The 17,729-nt window shown below is 57.0% G+C and overlaps 2 protein-coding genes across 9 annotated transcripts; one reads left to right on the forward strand and one right to left on the reverse strand.

Moving 5' to 3' along the window:
* The first annotated feature begins 212 nt into the window (after positions 1-212).
* GAST (gastrin) lies at positions 213-897 on the forward strand. The gene is made up of 2 exons (XM_014833534.3): positions 213-604; positions 713-897. Exons 1-2 carry the CDS (start codon positions 385-387, stop codon positions 814-816), a joined length of 324 nt encoding a protein of 107 aa, XP_014689020.2. The 5' UTR covers positions 213-384; the 3' UTR covers positions 817-897.
* A 5,755-nt stretch (positions 898-6,652) lies between these two features.
* Positions 6,653-15,768, reverse strand: HAP1 (huntingtin associated protein 1). 8 transcript variants are annotated; one of them, XM_014833931.3, is made up of 14 exons: positions 15,230-15,730; positions 14,087-14,166; positions 13,575-13,691; positions 13,262-13,449; positions 12,949-13,054; positions 12,804-12,870; positions 11,328-11,458; positions 10,868-10,942; positions 10,424-10,558; positions 10,182-10,273; positions 9,849-9,887; positions 8,702-9,093; positions 8,114-8,321; positions 6,653-7,453 (listed from the first exon to the last, which is right to left on the reverse strand). In XM_014833931.3, exons 1-14 carry the CDS (start codon positions 15,705-15,707, stop codon positions 7,120-7,122), a joined length of 2,442 nt encoding a protein of 813 aa, XP_014689417.3. In that variant the 5' UTR covers positions 15,708-15,730; the 3' UTR covers positions 6,653-7,119. The 8 variants fall into 8 exon arrangements, with proteins under 8 accessions (XP_014689417.3, XP_014689420.3, XP_070339348.1 ...); XM_014833934.3 differs by having other exon boundaries at positions 8,114-8,338; XM_070483247.1 differs by lacking the exon at positions 10,424-10,558 and having other exon boundaries at positions 8,114-8,338; positions 15,230-15,768.
* Positions 15,769-17,729: the final 1,961 nt, after the last annotated feature.

Below are 17,729 nucleotides of genomic sequence, written 5' to 3' on the forward strand. Positions count from 1 at the left end.
GAACCGAAGTTTAGATTTGAATTTTCGGTTTGTGGGGTTTTACTATTGAAAAGTTCTTTAAATTACAAGACGTAAACATCTAAAGAGCCGCTCACACAACCTCAAATTCTGCAGGACAGTTTGGAAACCATTGCTCTAGGTTTTAAAATCCTCCGAGAGAAGCAGTTGCTGTAATTGGGGGAAGTAAGGAGGAAAGGCCCAGGCTCGGGAGCCGGGGAGCTGGCAGGAGCTGGAGGAGCTCCCTGGAGGGACAATCCGCAACCCAGCGCAGGACAGCAGACCTGTCAGCAAGGAGGGCCTGGAGGCCGTCCGTCCAGGGCCCCGCCTTCGGGTGCCTGGACAGCCCCACCTTTAAGGTCAGCCCCTCTCTCCTTTGCAGACAAGATGCGGCGACTGTGTGTGTATGTGCTGATCTTTGCGCTGGCTCTGGCCGCCTTCTCCGAAGCTTCTTGGAAGCCCTGCTCCCAGCTGCAGGACGCACCCTCAGGTCCAGGGGCCAATAAGGGCCTGGAGCCGCATTGGCCAGACCAGCTGGACAGGCTGGGCCCAGCCTCTCATCACCGAAGGCAGCTGGGGCTCCAGGGTTCCCCACACTTGGTAGCAGGTAAGAGCAGCTGACAGCCACCCCGGCCAGGTTTGGCCTTGGCCTCAGTCTCCAGAGGCCAGGCATCCTTCCTCCATCCTCACCTCCTCCCCCTCCTCTGACCGTCAGACCTGTCCAAGAAGCAAGGGCCATGGCTGGAGAAAGAAGAAGCAGCCTACGGATGGATGGACTTTGGCCGCCGCAGCGCTGAGGAAGGGGATCAAAGTCCTTAGAAAAAGCTTGGGAGCCCAGCTGGCTCCCACCCAGCCCAGCCCTGCCCTGTGAAAAACCAACCAAAATAAACTAGCTTCGGATGGATGACTCTGTGTCAAGTGTCGTGGGGCGTGGGAGGGGAGTTGGTTGGAGGCAAGACTGAAGCAGGGAGGAGAGTTGAGCACCCCTGGGGGCAGGGACCTGGCTAATTCTTCTCGGTGTCCCCAGAGCCTAACACTGAACAAGAATCTACATGGGTGAGTGGGAGAAGAGGTGGTGGGCTTGAAACTGGAGAAAGCTTTCTAAAAGACAAAGCAAATCATGCCACTCCAGCTTTTAACCCTCCAAAGCTTCCCATTGCACTTAGAATAAAACCTAAACTCCTGAGCGAACCCTAAGAGCCATCCTCAGGACAGGTGCCGCCGTGGGTACATTTCTTCCTCCTTTCTCCCCCTCCCCCTTACACAAATGCACCACGTTCTTTCCTGCTCAGAATCTTTGTCTTTGCTGTTCCCTGCACCTGGAATGCTTTTCCCTAGGCAGAAATGTGGCTGGCTTCCTTTTTCTCCTTGAGTTCTTGGTTGAAATGCTGCTTCCTGAGAGACCCGTCCTTTCTGCTCCTCACCCTCCACACACGGACCCCAATATCCTCTAATCACAGCCTAATATTTTCTATAGAGCACATTGCACACTCTGTAGTTGTTTGGTTTGCCAGTTTATTGTCTGCCTCCCTGGTGAGAAGGAAAACTCTGTAAGAATGGCGACCACGTGTCCCTCTTCCCTGCTGTATCCTCAGGGCCAAGAACAGGAGATACCCAATAAGTATTTGTCAAATGCACCAGCGAGTGGTGGCTGCAGGCCCTTGCTGTTTCGCCCATGGCCCCTCACCGTCTTTGTGCCTGTAGGCAGCCTCCCACCACAGGCACAGGCTACTCTCCACCTGAGGGCTTTCCGAGGGCAAAGCAGGCTGGGAATGCTGGGGAGTTAGCGCCTCCAGAAGCATCTCTCAGTCAATGACAGACAAGTGACAGGGAATAAATACCCCAGCTCCCTCACCCTTCGGGCAGGGTAACTCTGAGCTATATTCAATCCTGTCTCCCAGAGGTCCCAGCAGGACTGAGCTCATGGCCCATGGCAGAAACCTGCTCGATGACACCCTTTATTGGCTTCCTTCCCTTCCCTGTCTCACGCCCTCATGTTCCCACTGGTGTTTCTTGGGACCACCACCCGAAGAAACTACTAGCACTCAAATCTTTATCTCCGAGCCTGCCTCTGACTCCTTTCCCAGAGGACATAAGGAACACGTTAGTGAGGGGACATAGGCCTTGTTGAGAAGCTCGGCAGTGGTCGTCCTCTGTGGGCCAGAGTTGATGTAGGAGATGCTCCTATGGACCCAGGCTTCCTGGCACCAATGGAGATGATAGGGTTGCAGGACACAGGAGGCCAGGTGGCAGCACTTAACCATCAGAGGCAAGGTGGACATAATGAGGAGCAAGACCAAAACGGCAGCCAGGAAGCCTTGACCAACAGGATTTGCAGCAGCGGCTAATAGACCTTGGGGTTCCTAGACTTGAGATATATGGATGGCCAGTGAGGGTATTGTTTGACTTATGCCATCAGAACAGATCAAAAGCAGATGTGCCAAAGGCTGATGTCGGCTGCCAAAATGGAAAATCAGAATCCCTTGCCTGGTTTGCAAATTTGCATCAGTTCTCAGACTCGGCCATTTATCAGTGTAACTGTACACTGGGAAAAGAGGCAGACCCAGGTATTTCAAAAACTATTGTACACGGAGCCCAAGCTAACACATCAGGCCACTTGTATGGCCTACAAGTTAAGAATGGTTTTTATATTTTAAATGATTACAGGGCTTGCTAGGATTCTTCAGGTTTTGAGATGCTACCATACTTGGAAATACTGCCCTGAGTTTATCAAGTGAGTCAGGAGGCTGCCAGTGGGGCCCAGATCAAGAGAAAACTCTCTGGGCCAGCTCAGTGGCGCAGTGGTTAAGTGCGCACGTTCCACTTTGGCGGCCCAGGGTTTGCCAGTTAAGATCCCAGGTGCGGACATGGCACCGCTCAGCAAGCCATGCTGTAGCAGGTGTCCCACATATAAAGCAGAAGAAGATGGGCACGCATGTTAGCTCAGGGCCAGTCTTCCTCAAAAAAAAAAAAAAAGAGAGAGAGAGATAGAAAACTCTCTGACAGGTTCAGGCAGCCCTGCTGATTGGGCCATACAGCCTGGCAGCCCCCACAGTGCTAGAAGTATCCGTGGTGGACAAGGATACCATGTGAAGTCTCTGGTAAGTCCCAATAAGAGAATTCTAGTGCGGACGCTTAGGGCTGGCAAACTTTTCTTAAAGGGCCAGATAGACGATATTTTAGACTTTGCAGGCCAAGAGGAAAAATCAAGGATATCGTGTAGGTATTCAAATAACCATTTAAAGTGTAATCATTTAAAATATAAAAACCATTCTTAACTTGTAGGTCATAGAAAAACTGGCAATGGGCCATATTTGGCCCACAGGTCACAGTTTGCTGAGTCCTGTTCTCAAGCAAGGTCACGCCATCTGCAGAAGAGAATTATTTGCCGTTTTAAAAGCCACTCCTGGCATGCTACTGGGCCCCAGCAGGGAGTGAGCACTTGACCATTGGACAGCAAGTTACTACGTGACCTGAGTTGTCCATCAGGAGCTGCGTATTTTCAGACCCACCATGTCATAAGGTTGGGTGGGCCCAGCAGCAATTCAGTTTAGGATGGAAATGGCACATTTGAGATTGAGCCTGAGGAGGGCCAGAGAACACAAACAGGTTACTCAAACCAGCGCCCCTTGCTCAGCTCGTCCCTGTGGCCTCATTGGAGGTTCCCTATGGACAGCTCATGGAGGAGGAAAAACCAGGTCTGGTTCACAAGTGGGTAGGCTTGACATGTTGGTAAGAACTCAAAATGAGTGCTGCCGAACTACGGCCCACTCAGGGCTGGCCCTGAAAGACGGTGGTGAGAGGCAATCCTCCCAGTGAGCAGAGCTTCAAGCAGTAGACCTGGTTGTGAACTTGGCATGGAGGGAGAAGTGGTCAGGAGGAGGGATATACGCAGCCTTCGGGGCAGTGCAAATGGCTCACCTGATTGGTCAGGGGACTTGTAGGAGGAAGATTAGAAAATCAGAGACAAAGACTTCTAGGGAAGAGCAAGTAGATGGATCTACGGAGAGGGCACAAAGTGTGTGGATCTTTGCGTCTCATATCAATGCCCACCCAAGAGCGCCCACCTGAATAACCAGGCGGACAGGATTGTTTATCCAATGGAGGTGAACAGACAGTCTTCAGCCACTCCACACTTGCCCTGTGGATCCATGAATACAGTGACGATGGTCGAAGAGACAGAGGTTATGCATGGACCCAACAGCCAATCTCAGCAGCAGAGACCAACTGTGAGCCCTTAATATGGGACCATGCTCCCATATCAACAAGTCCAACAAGCTACTTACAGGTAAACTGATTGCATCAGACACCTTCCGCCCTAGAAAGTGACCCATCTTCTTGGGGATTGATACATGTTCTAAGTTTGCCTTCCTGCCCGCAGTGCCTCCGCCAGCACTACAGGACGACAGAGCGTCAAAGGACTTACAGTGTGTGAGTTGTCATCATGGATCCCATAAAACATGACCTCAGATAAGGGACCTACTTTACAGTGAAGGAGGTACAGCAATGAGCACACGACCATGGGATCTACTTGTCCTACCAAATACTGTGTCACCCAGAAACGGCAGGCCTGATAGGATGTTGGAATTAAATGTGAAGCCAAGGCATCAACTTGGGCATGCACCCTGGGGTTTGGAATGCAGTATATATTTTGAACCAGTGGTTACTATATGGTGCTGCGTCCCCGACAGACAGGACACGTGGGTCCAGGAACCCAGGGGTAGAGTGGGAGTGGGTCCTATCACCATCACTGCCAGGGGTCCACCTCAGGAGTTTGTGCTTCCTGTTCCCACAGTTCTAGACACCTCTGGACTAGAAATCCTGGTTGCTGGGGGAGGATGCTTTCAGCAGGGAATACGGTAAAGATTCCCCTAAACCTAAATTTACAGCTGCTGCCTGGCCATTTTGGCTCTTCCTGACATTAGACCAGCAGGCAAAGAAAGGTCAATTACTATCAGAGGTTATTACTTTGATTAGCATGAGGAGCCAGGATCACTGCCTCCTAGTGGGGGCAGGAAGGAGTACATGGGGTCTGGAACTTGGGGGGTTCACTGGGGTGCCTCTTGGCGCTTCCTATCTGATGAAAGCGAACAGGCAGATGCAGCAACAATGACCTGACAAGGACATGGTGATCAAGGACCTCTCAGCAATGAAGGCCTAGGTGATTTCACCAAGAAAACAACCTGGACCAGCTGAGTGCTGGCCAAAGATGAGGGCACATAGGATGGGGCTAGAGGAAGGAAATGAGAAATATCATTTAGGGCTTCAAGACCAACTGCAGCAGTGGGGACCACTCACCCTCCGGGCATAAGTTTATTGATTGACTGATTGATTTTAAGATATTGTGACAAGCCACCATGTTAAAGAAGCAATGCCATGGGGCCAGCCCTGTGGCTGAATGGTTAAGTTCACGCGCTCCACTTTGGTGGCCCAGGGTTTCGCTGGTTTGGATCCTGGGCGTGGACATGGCACCACTCGTCAGGCCATGCTGAGGCGGCATCCCACATGCCACAGCTAGAAAGACCCACAACTAAAAATATACAACTATGCACCGGGGGGCTGTGGAGAAAAAAAGGAAAAACAAAATCTTAAAAAAAAAAAAAAAAGAAGCAATGCCAGGCCAGACTGAAGTCCACATGGAGCTGGAGTGCATCTGAGGGGTGCAAGAGGTGGACCGTAGCAGACACGGTCAATGCCCTGCCCGCATCCTCGGCACTCACCATTCTATTATGTGCTGACCATGTTCTACTACAAGTACGGTTATTCTCTGCCAGGGACTTTTCCTCAGCCCATGCATGGGGAGGCCAGAGCGCCAATGAGTTAATGGCCCCAGGAGCAGCCCTCAGCCAAGGACGGATGGCAGTTGGAGGACGCATGCTCCAGCTTCCTCACCCCTGGGTGGGATAACCCAGATGGGTTCCATATTGGTGTCTCCATGCATGTGTATTGCCTGGGGACCTTGTTAACAGGCAGATTCCAGCTCTATAGGCCTGGGAAGGGACCTGAGATTCTGATAAACTCTGCGTTTCTGATAAACTCTCCAGGCAAGTCAATGATGCCGGTCCACAGACCACACTGTGAGTTGCAAGGGTCTACACTTCCTCCCAGAGTCCCCCAGTGGGACTGAGCCTCAGGTGTCTAAAACTCCCTTCCATTAGCTTCCTTCTGTTCTCAAGTCCCAACCCCTCAGGAGTGCTTCCTGGGATCCTCTCCCAAATAAACTACGTGTCTTCAAACATTGTTCCAGGCCTGCTTCTGGGGGACCTCTGCCCACAACAGTGGGTAACGCACTCCTGCCTTACCCTTCACAGCCGGGTACTGGGTCACAACGACTGGAGCATGAGGATCAGCGAAGGAAGCCTGTCCGAGCATGGGCTCTGCAGGCCCAAGGGCTTGGGTTCAAATCCAGCTCCTCCTTGGGAGGGTCACTTAACCTGCCTGGGCCTCAGTTTCCCCATTCGACAACCGTTTATCAGATCACTCACCACCCGGCTTATTGATATGATTATGTGTTTAATCAAAGCCCTTGGCACATCATTCAATATTGGAGCTCAAACTCTCTCTACAACTTTGCTCCACCAAAACACGCACACACACACGCACCAACACACACACACACATTCATGCTCCCTGAGACAGACGGCTGGAGGCTGGGCCAGGTAGCGCACAGGTCCTTTATTTCCTGCACTGGCAGGTACACAGGCTGACAAGCAACAGGACAGCGAGAAGCGCGGCGAGAAGCAGGGTGGTACCGATAGGGGTCCTGAGCCCCAGACTCCAGCTGTTTATGACGAAAGGGTGGGAAAGGGTGGGACATCTACAAGTACGAAACAAGGGGCACTGAAGGGGGGACAGTGGGAAGGAGGGGCTGGGCCTTAGGCGGGAGCCTGGACACTCACAGGCCACTAGGCACAGGGAGTCCTCACCCACGCGAGACACTTCCAGTTGCAAACAGTAATCAGAGACTGAGAAAAAGGGCCAAGAATTGGGGGAGGGGGCCAGGTCCCAGAAGTCAACAAGAACTTGGGAGCCACCTTGAACTTGGAGGGTGCCGGGGGGCATGTTGTTAGGAGAGTGCTCAGAACAACGTCCTATACCCAGCGCCAGAGCCCCGCCACCCTCTCAGAGCTGGGTCTGGTAGCTGGAGGGCCTCCCCCGGGGTTTTTCCCGCCCCCTGGGCCACCATGTGATCCAGGCCCAGCAGCCACAGCTTCTGCACCAGCTGCAGAATGAGGGCCGGGGTTCCTTCAACCTCTCCCAGAAGAGGGTCAAGGCTTGGGCCCTAAAGCTCCGGCCCAGAGTCATCAGGACAGAGGGAGGGCTGGTGACAGACAGGGAGTCCTGTTTCGGAGGATGGGAAGGAGGGTCTGGGGCAGGTGGGACTTGGCCAGGCAGCGGAAGGAGGGGCCTCAGGCTGTCTGTGGGGCCTCTGCAGGCTGCTGGGAAACAGCAAAGCCTGGAAGAGAAGGGGGCACGGACATGAACTGGGGGCCTGAGGACCACAGGCGTGGCCTGGGCAGCGGGCAGGGGCTGGGCCTGGTCAGCTATTTCAGAAAGAGACAGCCACCATTGGTGGTTATGCAGGCCGCCCACTGCCTGGCCATAGAGGTCACCATTCAGGTTACAAACTGCACAACCTTGCATGGCAGCCCTGAAGAGGGAAGCCACCCATTGGTGACCAAAGCGCCATCAGAGTGGGGGCGGCCACACACAATGATGAGGCTGGCAACAGGTTATCAACTGCATGGCTGACCCAGCAGGCCAGGCAGGCCCCAGGACAGGGTCAGAGGTGGGGATGGACCAGGAAAGTCTAATGGCATAGTAGTGAGGAGAAGAGGCTCAGGTCCACTCTAGCTGTGTGACCTTGAATGAGTTGCTTTCACTCTCTGAACCTCACCAAATAAATGGGGATGATCACACCTACCTATGGGGGGGTGAGGATTAAAGGAGATACTGCACGTCACTAAATCCTCTTTGATACTCCTGCAAGCTCCTTAAAAGCAGGGCTCACATGGCACTCAGCAGGTGCAGCTCCCCGGCCTTCAGGGTTTCAAGCTGGGGAGAGGAGACCCTGACCCACCACCCCCACCCTGTAGGAGCCCACCTTCAGACTCACCCAGGGGACTGGTCCGACCGTGGCCCTTGCTGGCGGAGGCCTTCGTCCCAATGGCCTGGGTGGCCCCAGAAGGCCCCTCTTCCTCCCAGGCCCTGGGAGGGTGGTTGACCCTGTCCTCCTCCAGCCTCCGAAAGTCCTGGGTGGGCACCCTGGGCTGCTGGTCCACGATCCCGCCCCCCATGTTTGTTTTGGCCCGCTGCTGCCACTGCTGCAGGGTTGGGGAGCCTTGGGGATGGGGGGAGGCAGGGGTGGGGGATAAGGGAAGGGAGTGGGCAGAGACAGGAAGCTGAAGTGCAGTGGGGGGCTGCAGCCCAGACCCCCAGCCCAGCCCCAGGGAGAAAAGGAGGTGGAGATCTGGAATCCTATGCAAATTCCATGTAAATTAGCACTGGGGTCATAGTTCCTGCTGAGGGGGACCTGAGGTGCCTATGCAAATGATATGCAAAGTCCATGCAAATCAGCACGCTGGGTGGGGCCAGCCTAGGGTAAGTGAGCACTTGGGGGGCTCACCTACCCTCACCTCTCATCGGCTTGACGATCTGCAGCTTGTCCGGCTGGCCGGAGGGAGGCCCCCACGGGAGCACTCACCTTTCTGGAGCATCTTCTGCCTCAGCTGCCGCCTGTAATGGGCGTCCTGCCAGCTGGCCAGTTGCTGGAGGACATACTTCATGTCCAGGTGCGCAGGGCCCAACCCGCTGGCCTCCAGGGCTGAGGTCACCACATTGGTCCGCCTTGTCTCATCCAGCTCCGGCTCCACCTCCTCCCAGGCCTCCGCCTCCTCTGACACAAGCTCTGCCTCTTCCGTCACCTCCTCCTCGGCTGGTACCACCTCCTCTGTGGCCCCCAGCTCTTCCTCAGGCACCAAGTCTTCCGCAGGCACGAAATTTTCCGCCGGCACAAAATCCTCTGCCGGCATCAGACCCTCCTCAGCCTCGAACTCCTGTTCTTGCTCCCGCACCTCACCGTAGCGCAGCTCGTACCTGGGCGAGGAGACGGGAAAGTCTTTGCATACCCCGGAAAGCCCACCCCAGCCAGGGCCCCCAGCCCCCTCTTCCGCTCCCCCTGGGACATCTCCAGCCCCTGGGACTGAGGAGCTCTCCTGCAATCTGCCCCAGTCTACACAGAGACCCTGGTGGTCACTCGCCAGTTCTGTCCCAGCCAGGGGAGAGGGGAGCTGGATACCAGCTGTGAGGCTTCCCACACCCATCCCACGCCCCTGGCGGGGAGAATGGTCACCAACTCTGCAGAGGCCCCGCCTTCCCAAAGTACACCTACCCTGCTGAACGGAAGAGACCAGCAAGGATAACATCCTCTCTGTCCCCTCCTTCACTGTTTAACCTTCACAACCCATCCCACAGCTAGCTGCCATAGGAACAAATCCATTTCAGTAAGGCTCAGACAGGTCAAGTGACTTGCCCAAGGACACACAGCCAGTAAAGGGGCCAAGCTGGGACTCAGACCCAGATGTTCCCAGCTCCTAGGCCAGTGCCCATTCGCCTCTCAGGCCCTGGTCAGGTGAAGGGAACGCTTTGGTCCCCATGTGGAGCAGCCTTAAATCAGACGGCCACCTATGGGGCAAGACTGGAATGAAAAGGGAGCAGCTCCTTCCCAGAACAACGTTCAGCCCAGCCAGCCCAGAGAGCGGGGCCGTCTCCAGAGTCATAGGGTCACAGAAGCTGCTGCAGGTGGTTATCTGGCTGCCGAAAGGTGAGGGAGAGCCCCTGGGCCAGCTTACCCCAGGTTGGACATCTCCTCTGTAGTCGTTTCATAATTCCTTCAACAGAGAAAAGGGCCTTTAGAGTCCCAAGGCAATGGAGGCTGAAAGTGCAAAGTCCCTGGGGCCCCCTCATGTAAAAAAATCCCAGGGAGAAATGACGGACCCAGACTGTGCGGATAGAAGAAAGGGTGGTGAGTGGAAGGGGCTGGGTGCTGGAGGAGGCAGGTGTAGGGAGGCAGGAAGAGGGCCTTAGGGGGAAGGAGGGTCAGAAGCAGGAAGGCAAACCCCCTCCCATGACAGGAAAGGCAAGAGTGAGGGGGTCAGGCAAGGGTCTGGGGTCCCGTTGCATACCTTTCCATAAAAAACACAGGGTCTGAGATAATTCTCCTTATAGACGTTCTGAGCTCCTCAGCCAGGGTCTCCTGGAAACTAGGAAGTGCCTCCTGCATTGGACATGGGGTGACATTAGCAGGGGACCCCCACAGCACCCCCGCCCACACTGCCAGGCACAGAAAGGGACTGAAGCTCGAAATCGGCCAGCAGGGCTGAGACACAGGGCACACGAGGCAGAGGCGGCAGCTGGGGGTCCTCACCAGAGGCACAGTGTATGTATAGTGGGTGACAGAGCCAGTGGACACCGGGGCTTGCTGGCGGAGGGTCTTCACCTCCTCCCGGGCCTCAATCAGCATGCCCCCACACTCCGTGTACTTCTCCCGCAGGTCCTGCAGCTGGGAACCCGCCCGCAGGCTCCGTTGGGACCCAGGTGCACCCAGCCCAGTATGCCCTGCCCACTCTCTCCCCAGGGGGCTGGGAAGCCAGATTCTGGATGCACCTAACAACATGCAGGGGACCCCGGGCACCACTCCACACAGACCCCAAAAGAACTGCCACCTGCCAGGCCCCGTGCCCGTCACTGAGGGCACGTTAAGGGACAGACCCAGGCCCTGCTGCAAGAAGCTTGTCCTCTCTGGCGATTCAGGTGGCCCCAGGGGCCTCGAGACCCCCAGCCTGGGGCGGGAACCCCTGGGGAGCCTCACCTCATCCTGGAGCTGCATCTGGATTTCTTTCTCCGAAGCCAGTTGCTGCTGCAACTTCTCAGTCTCAGCCCCGTACTGGAAGGACCCACAACCACTGAAGCCCCGCCCGAGGCCTCCCCACCCCGTGCACCCCCACTTCCCGCCAGTCCTCCCGGGCACATCAGAGAGTCTTTGGCAGGCCTTTAAGAAGTCACAGGAACTAAGGCCAAACAAGGAGGGGCAGTCACGCAGTCTAGTTCCTGGAAGACCCTGTGACCCTCTCTGGGCCTCGGTCCCTAACTTGGGGCAGTGAAGGGGGCAGAATGAGGGGCTCTCTGAGGTCTCCTCCAGCTCTGACTGATACAGGGAGGGGCCTTGGGCCTGGCTGAGCCGGGAGCTCCATGAGGTGGGGCAGGAGAAGGGGGCTTGAGTCCCACAGGCCGTGACAGGAGGAGGGAGCCCCGCACACAACCCGACGTACCAGCTGGCAGCGCTGCTGCAGCTTCATGACCTGCGTCCGCAGCTGGCTGACCTCCCTCTGCTGCTGGTCATGGTTCTCCATCCTGAGCGCCAGCACCTCCGACAGCTCAGCCATCTGCTGGCTGGCCTCAGCTGGGGACGAGTGGGGGTGAGAAGGTCAGCCCTGGCTCCCCCAGCCTTTGGGGAACAGTGTGCCCCTCCCAGATGCTTCTGTCTGTCCCCACCCCTCAGCTCCTGCAGAGTCCCCTTGATTCCACAGGGCTTGGCATTCCTCCCTCAGGTCTTCTTTTCAATAAATGTTCATTGACTGACACTGAGCAGGGCACTGGGTGAGCAGTCAACATGACCTGGTCCCAGCCCACACTGAACTCAAGTCTAGCGGGAGACTGATGGAAAAGGAAATCACAGTGGTGCACACTATGGGCTATGATGGGGCGCCTGTAAAGGGCGCATCGGAGGTCAAGTCTGCAACACACAACCCAGCCTTGCAAGGTCTGCGAAGCTAAGACCTCCACAGGGCAAGTAGGGCTCCACCAGGCAGAAGGACGGACGTGGCCCAGGCAGGGTGTGGAGAGGCCCAGAGGCATCAGGGGACCCTGGGAGGGGGCGTGGCTTGGGCACTGGGCAGGTGGCTGCTCATCCTTGGGCCAATGGGAAGCCATGTGGGGGTTTTAGGCAGAGGAGTGACATAGTCAGATCTGGTTTTAGAAAAATCATTTGGGCTGTGTGCAGAAGAGACTGGAAGGGCAGGAGGGAAGGCAGGAAGCCCAGTTAAGAGGGGGCCTGGGCCAGAGGCAGCCGGGGAAGGGAGGAGGAAGGACACTGAGGCTGTCCTAGGAGGTAGAAGGAACAGAACTCCAGGACTGGCTCCTCCTCCAGGCGCCTGGGGACCCATGGGGCCACTCAGGAAGCTGGGGAACCCCCAGGGAAGGAATGTCAGGTCTGGGGTGAGTGGAACAGCATGAGTTCAGCTGCCACCTTGAGTGGGCATCGCCCCAGCTAGACTTGAGCTCCTCAGGGACACTGTGCCTCGCTCACCTTCATAAATGCACAGTGCCAGGCACAGCCATCACCTAAAATACAACTCTGACCTGCCCCAACCCCAGTGCTCGGGGTACCTGGTCTCTGGCAGCTCACGGCTCCCTCCCTTCCTCGCTTGCAGCCCCCTTTCTCTTCCTGCCCCAAATAACAAAAGGAGACTGGCTGAGAGGAGATTCAAAGTTTCTGTATAGCTCTTTACAGTTTGCACAAAGTACATCTTCAGCTGTGCCCCTGGAGAGGTCAGTAGGACCGAGATTATCAATCCTCCTTCTAAAGATGAAGGTTCAGAGAGGTCAAGGAACTTGTCCAAGCTCACACAGCTAGGAAGTGCCGGAGCTGGGATTAGACTTGAACTCAGGCCTCCAGACCCCAAGACCTGAGTTCTTCCCTCTGCTCCTTGGGACAGCCCCCGACCCCAAGTTGCAATTTCACGTACAAAACTGCTCCACACAATCCAGAATAAGCATCTGCTCCTCCTCCTCAAGGGCGTCGAGCTGAGAGGCCTGGAGGAAGGGAGAGAGGAAGGGGCAGGGGAGTCAACACCCCCTGCCTGCGGGCGCACCCTCTTCCCCCATCCTCACCTCCTCTCTCAGCTGGTCGTTCTCCTCCTCCAGCAGCCTCAGCTGCTCCTGCAGGGCTTCCAGCTGCGGGCAGTGGTGCAGCGACTCTGACTCCGTCAGAGGTGTCCTAGGGGAGGGAGCAATGGGAGTCAGGGGTCAGGGAGTTGGGACCCAGGGCCCAGCACACCCTGGGCTCTCCCACCCAGGCTGAGTGTGGTGGTCTCAACTAGCCCCAGCAATCCTGCTGGTAGCGACACTGTCTGTGTCCCTGTTTGCAAAAAAGGAAACTGAGGCTCAGAGAAGGGAGCATCGGGTGCACAGGCAGAGCACTCACGGCTCGGGGGCTTCATAGGGAAGATCATGCTGCTGCTCTTCCTCCTCCTCCTCCTCCTCCTCTTCTTCCTCCTCCTCTTCCTCTTCTTCCTCTTCCTCATCCTCCTCCTCTTCCTCCTCATCATCAGAGTCTGAGTAGAGCTGGAGGAGGTCATCCCGCAGGCTCACCTGGTGTCTGAGGTGTAAAATCTGGCAGAGGGGAGAGGAGCCCTGGGTCAGGACACAGGCAGGGGCAGGCGCAGGTCCTGGCAGGAGGGGGAGGTAGGTAGGTCTGAGATGGCGTACCCCCCACCCCCTCCTCCCTGCCCAGTTACCTCCTCCCTGGCTGAGCCCAGCATGGCTTCCAGCTTGCTGTTCTCCTCCATCAGGACATTGTTCTGCTTCACAAGGGACTGGCCGATGCGAGCCGCCGTATTCAGGTCCCGCTCTCTCTACAGAGGGACCCCCCAACCATGGGAAATACTTCCCTGGTTTCTGAGATCTCCCAGCTAGGTGGGAGAAGCTAGGAAGTACACAGGGCTCAGGGGGAAACCCTCACCATCTCCCAGCTCTCCAGGGTACTAGACAAGAGTCTGCCATAACCCACTGTGGGGCCTGACTCAGTTTCCCCTTCCAGAAAAAGAACACATCAGACCAGATGGCTCTAAGAGCTCTTCCAGCTTGGATACCCCACATCTACCTGCCTTCCATAAGAGGGGCCCCCAGCTTGGCCCCCAAAGAGGCAGCCAGGCAGGAAACAGACAAGGCTCCTACTCCTACAGGACAGAATTAAAACAGGGGCCTGGCTCAGGCTCAGGCTGGCCCAGGGAGGGAAGTCAGCACACACCTCCTCCAGCAGATTTAACATCACTTTGACATCTTCTGGAGTGATCTTCTTGACTGGTGGGGGTCGGTCAGGACACAGCACTGCAAGAGAAAGCAGGGCCGCCAGTTCAGGAAAGAGGGGGCATACGGTCCCGGGCACCCCATTGATTCCGGCCCTATCCCCTGTTTTCCCCTAACAGCAGGAGTCAGCAACAAGGGAGGAGAAGACTGAGCTCCCTTCCTGCCCCCAACATCCTCTCCATACTACCGAGTACTCAGCACTCCTTTCCCTGCTCCCAGGGTCAACTGGACTCATTTTATTTCTAGAGGGGCCTGGGTAAACTAAGGAGATCACAATCTTCCCGGCTCAGGTGGAGCCGGGCTCTCAGGACGCCTGGGTCCCTGGAACCTAGGGGAATGGAGGCTGCGGGCGGAAGTACAGCTGCAGACTGACTCATCACCAGTTAGCCGGAGGGCAGCCTGGCCAGCTCACTGGAAGCCTCATGGGTCATAAAAACAGACGCAGTCACCCACCCTGCACCTGTTGCACGCGCAGAGGAGAAGAGTTAAGAGACTTCTCCAGCACTGGAAGAGGGGGGCACCTGAGCCTCCACACTCAATCCAGAGATGTCCCGAAACCCAGGAGAGGATGGGAGGGAAGAGGACCGGCTGATTCTGCCTGAGGCCCCGCCCACTCCCAGGCTCGGGGGAAAGCCCACCTTAACCCCCGCCCCCTAGAGGTTGGCAACCCTCCCTCCGCCCACCCACCTCCCCACCGCTGGCGCGGCGGCCCAGCGCAGGCTCAGAGCGCGCTGGGCAGCGCCCTCCCGCAGCCCCCCGCCCCCCTCCTGGCACTGCGGTAGACTGAGGAGGGGGCCCGGAGAGTGCTCAGATCTGCCGCAGCAACAGGCGCGCAGAGCCGGGAGGGGAAGCGCACAGGCCCCGGGACCTGGCCCACCCACAGAAATCGGGGAGCAAGAGAAGGGGAGGAGGAGACGGGGAAGAGGCGACCGGACTGGCACCGCAGACAGTGACATGGCGAGGGTGGGTGGGAGGGTGGGACTGAGTGTCAAGAGGGGGCAGGGCGCCTGGACCAGACGGGGCCCTCTCTTCCCTGGAGCTGTCCTAGTCCTTCCCGCTCCGGGGTCACGAGGACCCGGTTTACCTTCCTCCAGCTCCCGAATAAAGGCGGCGCGCTCGGGGCCCGACACCCCTGGCCGCCGGCCGATGTAGGCAGCTGGCGTCTTCCAGATGTCCGCAGCCTTTCCAGTACCCAGGCCAGTGGCCCGGGGACCAAAGGGTCCTTGAAATATGAAGCGGGTCCACGGTACATCCGAGTTGCCGGGCACGGACTGGGCATTCCCCTGGACTGCCGAGAATGCGGATCCGCGCTGGGCTCCTGCCTCTGATCCAGCCTCGGAGGCCGGGCGAACTCCGTCTGAGGGTCCCGAGACGGACGGGGATCCAGATCCCGCTCCTTGCTCAGCCGCCGGTGCCTGCGCAGGAGCGGGTCCAGGCTCGGCGGAGGGCTCTGGAGCGGGACCGGCTGCGGGCGGCAGTGCGGGGGTGACCGCTGCTGGATCCCCGGGTCCGGGTCCGGGCCGGTCCCCGGCGTAGCTCTGCCCGCACTCTTTCGGGCGCATCTTGGTCCGCAGTCGGCTGCCGCAGCCCAGCCTTTATAACCTGTGCCCGGAGCGCGCGCCCGCCGGGCCTTACCACGCGCGGGAGGGGCGGCCGAGGAGCAACTAGTGGTGCCCGGGACAGGGGGGCGCGCGGGAGGCGACCTAATAGTGGCGGGGCAGAGCGTAAAATCAAGAGAAGAGCAAGGAGAAGAGGCGAGTGCAGGTTCCAGCTGGTTCCGTGGGCTGGGTTCCGAGTGTAGCGTTTTCCGCCCCCTCTCCACCTCCGGAGAATGGTTCTGCCCAAAGCCGCCGCTTCTCGCGGATTCGGGTACCGCGATTCCGAGGTCCCTAACTGGGGGCACGCAGTCCCTCCGATCCCGCCTGGAGGTTTTTGGCTGCCCTCCCTGGGCATGATCCGGGGTGACCTGGGAGTCAGGGCAGTATCGTGTCTTTCCCCGTGGTCTGGGGGATCAATCCAAACTCCTGTACGGTTTCCGCGCGCCGCTCAGTCTGGCGCGTCACAGACTGATCCTCGCGCTCCCCCCGCCCCGTGTGGTCGAGCCACTCGACAGCTCTCTTTCTTGTTTCTTCATTTGTCTTATTGCCTCTTCTCGTGCTTCACCTCCAGCCCTCATTCACTTTGCCCACTTCCTTCCATCCAGGCGAACACCTGTTCTTCCGGCCGACACCGCTTAGATACCTCCCAAAAAAGACTCCTCGGACCCTGTCTCCCACGCCCCAGAGCATCCTTTATCCGCTGGCTGGCAGTGATCCGAGTGTGTCTGTCTCCAAGACCCGACTCCGCCCCTTCGGCTCGGGGAGCGTGTCCCTCCGAGCGCAGCACGGGACCGGACACCTACGAGCGTCGCGAATGAACTCTGGGCGGTGGCGGAGTCCACTGGCTGTTTCTGTGCCTTTGGACTGGAGGAACCTACAGGCCAAAAAGAGATGGCCGTGGCACTGATTCTTTTAAAGCCTTGGGATCATTCTCGGTGTCCCAGTTTCCTTCTCTTCAATACCCAATTAATCACCAAGTCTTGCTTAATTTACCTCCTAAATGTTTCTCAAATGTGCCCTCTCCTCTTCAGCCCTTCTGCTGGTGAGGCCTCATGCTCTCTTCTAGACCACTGTGATGCAATCCATCTCCAGTCCATCTCTCTCTCATACTGCTGTCTGAGCTAGGGAGCTCCAGGAGCCCCTTCCCCACAGCCACCACTCCAAGCCTGAGCCCAGGACAGGCTATTCACCAAGGTCTGCACCTAGGACAGAAGGTCCCAGTGCTGACAATGTGCCTTTAGGGCCAGATGTCCATGACACATCACGGAACAAGAGACACAGCCCAGGAAGGAGGACCAAGATGCCCCCTCCACCAGCTCTCCAGTGGAGAAGCATTATGATAAGAATGTTTCCTTCTATCCGGGTTCATTCCTTCATTTGACAAATATATGTTAAGTGCCTGCTCTATATCCCAGGCACTGTGCTAGACTCTCAGCTAGGGCAGGGAACAAGAGAAACCAGCTCCCCGCTGTCTGGAGTTTAGAGTCCAGAAGGGGAGGCAGATAAACAAGGAGACAAGTGAGATAATTACTGAGTATGGTGAGTCCTCTGAAAGAAACAAACAGGGAGCTTTGATTGAGAAAAATGGAAAGTACCCATCTGAGTGGTGTCTGAGTGGGATCTGAGTGGGAGGGCAGAAATCATTAATCGCTCAGGATTTTGCACCTCAACCCACATGCCCAGTCTGCAGTGTTTCTCATTCCTGAGTTGTGCCAATTCACTTCCCCGCCCCCAAATTCTCACACCTCCACCAGCCCTGCGGGGATTCATCTGTCTGTCAAAGGGGCAGTCCTCAGGAGCTATGTTGTTTCTGAAGCAGGGGCTCCAACTCCAGCCCTCTCATGGGCAGGGAAGCAAGAAGAGGCTCTCTGTGGGAGTCAGACCCTCCAACCCTCGCCCACCTGGCCCTGTCCCCTCTTCCTCTCCTGTCCTCCCATACAGACTCTGGGGCACTTCTGCCAAGTGGTTAAGGGTGGCTCAGGCCAG

This window comes from Equus asinus, chromosome 13 (genome assembly GCF_041296235.1).
Source record: "Equus asinus isolate D_3611 breed Donkey chromosome 13, EquAss-T2T_v2, whole genome shotgun sequence".
In the NCBI taxonomy this organism is placed as follows: Eukaryota; Metazoa; Chordata; class Mammalia; order Perissodactyla; family Equidae; genus Equus; species Equus asinus.